This window comes from Microtus ochrogaster, linkage group LG2, assembly GCF_000317375.1.
Source record: "Microtus ochrogaster isolate Prairie Vole_2 linkage group LG2, MicOch1.0, whole genome shotgun sequence".
Classification (NCBI taxonomy): Eukaryota; Metazoa; Chordata; class Mammalia; order Rodentia; family Cricetidae; genus Microtus; species Microtus ochrogaster.
The window spans coordinates 45,714,837-45,719,033 of NC_022028.1; the positions used below are offsets into that span (position 1 = coordinate 45,714,837).

Genomic DNA, 4,197 nt, shown 5'->3' on the forward strand with positions numbered 1-4,197 from the left:
CAGAGAGTGGGAGGTAACCCAGGACTTCATGAAAAGGCTCTCTGGTAGATGCCACCCTTTGGAGGAAATGGAGTCTGGGAAAAGGGCACCCCGTACTTTGTCAGTGCATTTCTTCTTCTTGTGGAGTTACCTTCCTCCACCAGCCTCAGAGTAAGGCTGGGACTTTCCTTCTCTGTGTGTCTGGAAGGAAATCCCCAGGGGAAATAGCTAGGAACCAATTTTTTTTTTAAAGATTTTTTTACTTTGTTTTCTGCGCATGAGTGTTTTGCTTGCATGTTTGTCTATGTACTATCAGCATGCCTGGTACCCACAGAGACCTAAAGAGGGCATCAGAGTGAACTGCCATGTGGTAGCTGGGAATGGAACCCAGGTTTTCTGGAAGAGGAGCCAGTGAGTGTTCTTAATCACTGAGCCATCCCTCCAGCCCTCTCCCAACACCCCCCTCTTTTCCTGAGATAGTATCTCATGCTGTAGCACAGGCTAGCCTCAAAGTCACTAGGTAACCTATGCTGGGCTCAAATCCCTGGCAATTCTGCCGCCTCCACTTCCAGAGCGCTAGCGTTACAGGTGTTAGCCATTACGCTGTTTAACAGTCCACACGCGTTCTCATTCCAAAACACCCCTGCGATTGAGGGAGTGAGGATCGCGCCCTACAAAGGAGTCCCACAGCAGGTGAATACCAGCTCCAGCCTCTGGAAGGGCCTGGACCCTTGGATCCCTTTGTTCAAGTGCCGCTCTTACTTCCAAATCCTGGGCTTACACATGAATGCCCAGGCACCTCCCTGCCCTGTTCCGTGACCCTTTCCCGGGGTAGCGCTTGAGCGAAGTCATGCGTACACACAAGCGGCTGGCGGTCTCTTTGGCTCCAGAGTTCAATGGGAAGCAGAGAACCAGCTAGAGGGAGAAGGAGATCATCACATCGGGCACTCTAGGAAGTGCAGGGCCCATTTCAGGTATAAATTTGTGACTTTCAGGAGTCCAAGGAGGTGGCCTGCTGCAGCAGACTCGGAGAAGACTGACCGTAGTTTTCTGCAGTGTGCTGGGGAGTGCTCGCCTGTCTACACAGCTGTTTTTCAGGAGCCACCTCCCCAGGGAAGGTGTGGAGCTTCTACTGGACGGTGAGTCCTGACCTGTGGAGCTAGTCTACTTACTTCAGGGCACTGTTGGGTCTCCTTGGAAGGCCACTCTAGGGGTCCGTGGACAGGGCCAGGCTCTCAGCTAGGGTAGGGGACCCAGAAGGAATGGGGTGTATCCTCTCCTTTTTTGGAGTTTATCTCAGGGCAGTAGCATCTTGGCTTCCGTAGGCAGTTATCCAAGGCCTGTGGAGTCTGAAGGGTCTCCTTGGGAGGGTCTGTGCTGGGGATGAGGTCCAGACAGGAGTGAGCTCTGAAGATAAACAGGATTTGCAATAGCAGAGGTGGGATCCAGAGCTCCCGGCAGAAGGAATGGCCAGGCCAAAGGTCTGAGGGCTGGACAGCCCATGCATGTTCTAGAAAGCTAAAAGGAGGCACAGGACTGTGTCCCTGAGGTTTGACTTTAGACTGTGCCCTGTGGGGGTTGGTCTGGGACTTCCCAAGGCACTGGACCTGACCCTACTACTTCTCCCTGGGCAACAGAGCCATGAAGAATCGGTTCGTGGTGCTGGGCCTGGTGGCCGTGGTTCTGGTATTTGTCATCATTGCCCTCTGCATCTGGCTGCCCTACACATCTAGGAAGCCCGACCATGTGTACTCCAGGGCAGCGGTGGCCACAGACGCCAAGCGCTGCTCAGAGATTGGACGGTAAGTAGGTCTGCCGGCTGTAGGGCGAGGCGCACTGGAAGACGGTGGCTAGTGAGCTTGGACAAGACTCGGGTTCCCCATCCATAACTGGGCAAAGAGTGTTCGATGGACAGGGAGCTGCCCACCCTTTCCTTGGACTCTCTTGGTAGCCTCTGTCTAGGGGAAAAGGGACGGTGGCTCTGAGGCAGGCTGTTACTTTTCCCACAGCCAACTTGGGCCCCTCTTCTCAGTTTTGTCTCCGAAAAATGCTGCCATTCCATTCCTGTTTTTAGATTGGTTTTTTTTTTTAATTAAAAATACTGATGTGTAGAAGCATTTTGCCTGAGTGTATGCTTATGCACCCCTTACATGCCTGGTGCCCTTGGAGGTCAGAAGAGGGCACTGGATCCCCTGGAACTGGAGTACAGACAACTGTGAGCTGAGATGTGCGGCCTCGGGGTTGAGAATTGAACCCAGGTCCTCTGGAAGAGCAGTCACCAAACCATCTCTCTAGCCTCCTCCCATTTTAGACTTTTATCTCATTAAATGTAAAAGTTCTCATTTAGAGACATAACCAGAAAAAAAAACATGTTATTAATAAAAATAGCCTATTTTTTCAATAAAATCATATATATTTGTTTGCTTGGAAAAAACCCTACATCTTCAAAAACCAAAATCTTTGCTAGGCGTGGTGGCACACGCCTTTAATCCTGGGAGGATTAAATCTCGGGAGGCAGAGGCGGGTGGGGATCTCTGCAAGTTTGAGGCCAGCCTGGTTTACATAGTGAGTTCTGGAGCTACATAGTGAGAGCCTGTCTCTCAAAAACAAAACAAAACAAAACAAAAACCAACTTTGGAGCTAGAGAGGTGGATCAATGATTCAGAGTGTGTGCTGCTCTTTCAAAGAGCCGGCCTCCAGTTCCCCTGCGCCCGTATCAAGCAGCTCACAGCTGCCTGCAACTTCAGTCCAAGGGATCTGATGGCCTCCTCTGACCTCTGTGGGTACCTGCATTCCCCCACCCTCTCTCTTTCTAAGATAAAACAAATCTGGGGGGAAAAAAGCGCCACTGGGTGGTGGTGGCGCATGCCTTTAATCCCAGCACTCAGGAGGCAGAGGCAGGTGGATCTCTGTGTGTTCGAGGCCAGCCTGGTCTACAGAGTGAGTTCCAGGACAACCAGAGCCGTTACACAGAGAAACCTGTCTCAAAAACCCAGAAGCCAAAAATTTCACCTGTCATCTCAGCCCTTAGAATGAAACCCTGTCTCAGTAAAAATTAAAATAGGCAAACAAGCAAGGAAGCCAAAAAATTGGGCTAGCTAAACTCGGCGGCTCAGCTGTCTCTGGAGGCTGAGGTTTGAGGCCAGCTTGGGCTTGTATAGTGAGTGTGACGCATTGTGAGATCGTGTCTCAAAACAGAAAGACCTTGTGTAGGCTCGTTCTTCTTTGGTCATCCTTTGGGCAGAGTGACCAGGGAGGGTGGCAGGGTGGTCCTGAAGGATTGGGAAGCCCTCAGACTCTCACCTTCCTATGTGCCGCCCGTAGGGACATACTACAGGAGGGTGGCTCTGTGGTGGACTCAGCCATCGCAAGCCTGCTGTGTATGGGGCTCATCAATGCCCACAGTATGGGCATCGGGGGCGGCCTGTTCTTCACCATCTACAACAGCACCACACGTGAGTATCCAGGGTGAGAAGGGTGGGTGACTCAGTTCATCCCTCTTAAGACACAATGACTTGGGACCCCTGGGCTCCTTTGACAGTAGGGGTTGGGGATAACCCAGCCTGGTGATGTCTTTCTTCTTATAGGGAAAGCTGAAGTTATCAATGCCCGTGAGGTGGCTCCCAGGCTGGCCACCACCAACATGTTCAACAACTCGAAAGACTCTGAAGAAGGTAAGCCGTAGTACGGGCCACAGGTGTGGGTTTGCACTCACAGGGCACACGCACCTGTCTGGGGCCTGGGGACAGCTCTGGTACCCGTGACACCCTCCTATCATGAATGGTTAGTCCCCATCGTGAGGGAAGGGGTAGGTTCTTTCATTTCTTCTCCGTTCTACACCGGGCCACCTGTGTGTGTGCACATGGATAATCACAGCGGACCATTGGTGTTACAGAGGACCCGGGTTTGATTCCTGGTACCCACATGGTGGCTCGCACCGGCTGTAAACTTCAGTCCAGGGGAATCTGATGCACTTTCTTGATCCCCTGCACCAGGCCATGGTACATTCAGGTCAAGTATTCTCACACACACACACACACACACACACACACACACACACACACACGCACACACACACACAAATCTCTTTGTAAAAACCCAATTACTACTACTACTACTACTACTACTTCTTCTTCTTCTTCTTCTTCTTCTTCTTCTTCTTCTTCTTCTTCTTCTTCTTCTTCTTCTTCTTCTTCTCCTTCTCCTCCTTCTCCTCCT

General features: G+C 51.4%; 1 protein-coding gene across 2 annotated transcripts in view; it reads left to right on the plus strand.

Moving 5' to 3' along the window:
• Ggt1 (gamma-glutamyltransferase 1) overlaps positions 1-4,197 on the plus strand; it is an 18,463-nt gene that overhangs the window by 3,959 nt on the left and 10,307 nt on the right. For both annotated transcript variants that reach the window (XM_013351139.2, XM_005360194.2), the window contains exons 2-5: positions 975-1,118; positions 1,617-1,781; positions 3,304-3,434; positions 3,567-3,653. In XM_013351139.2, the coding sequence (XP_013206593.1) occupies positions 975-1,118; positions 1,617-1,781; positions 3,304-3,434; positions 3,567-3,653 (527 nt within the window). The remainder of the gene's footprint in view (positions 1-974; positions 1,119-1,616; positions 1,782-3,303; positions 3,435-3,566; positions 3,654-4,197) is intronic.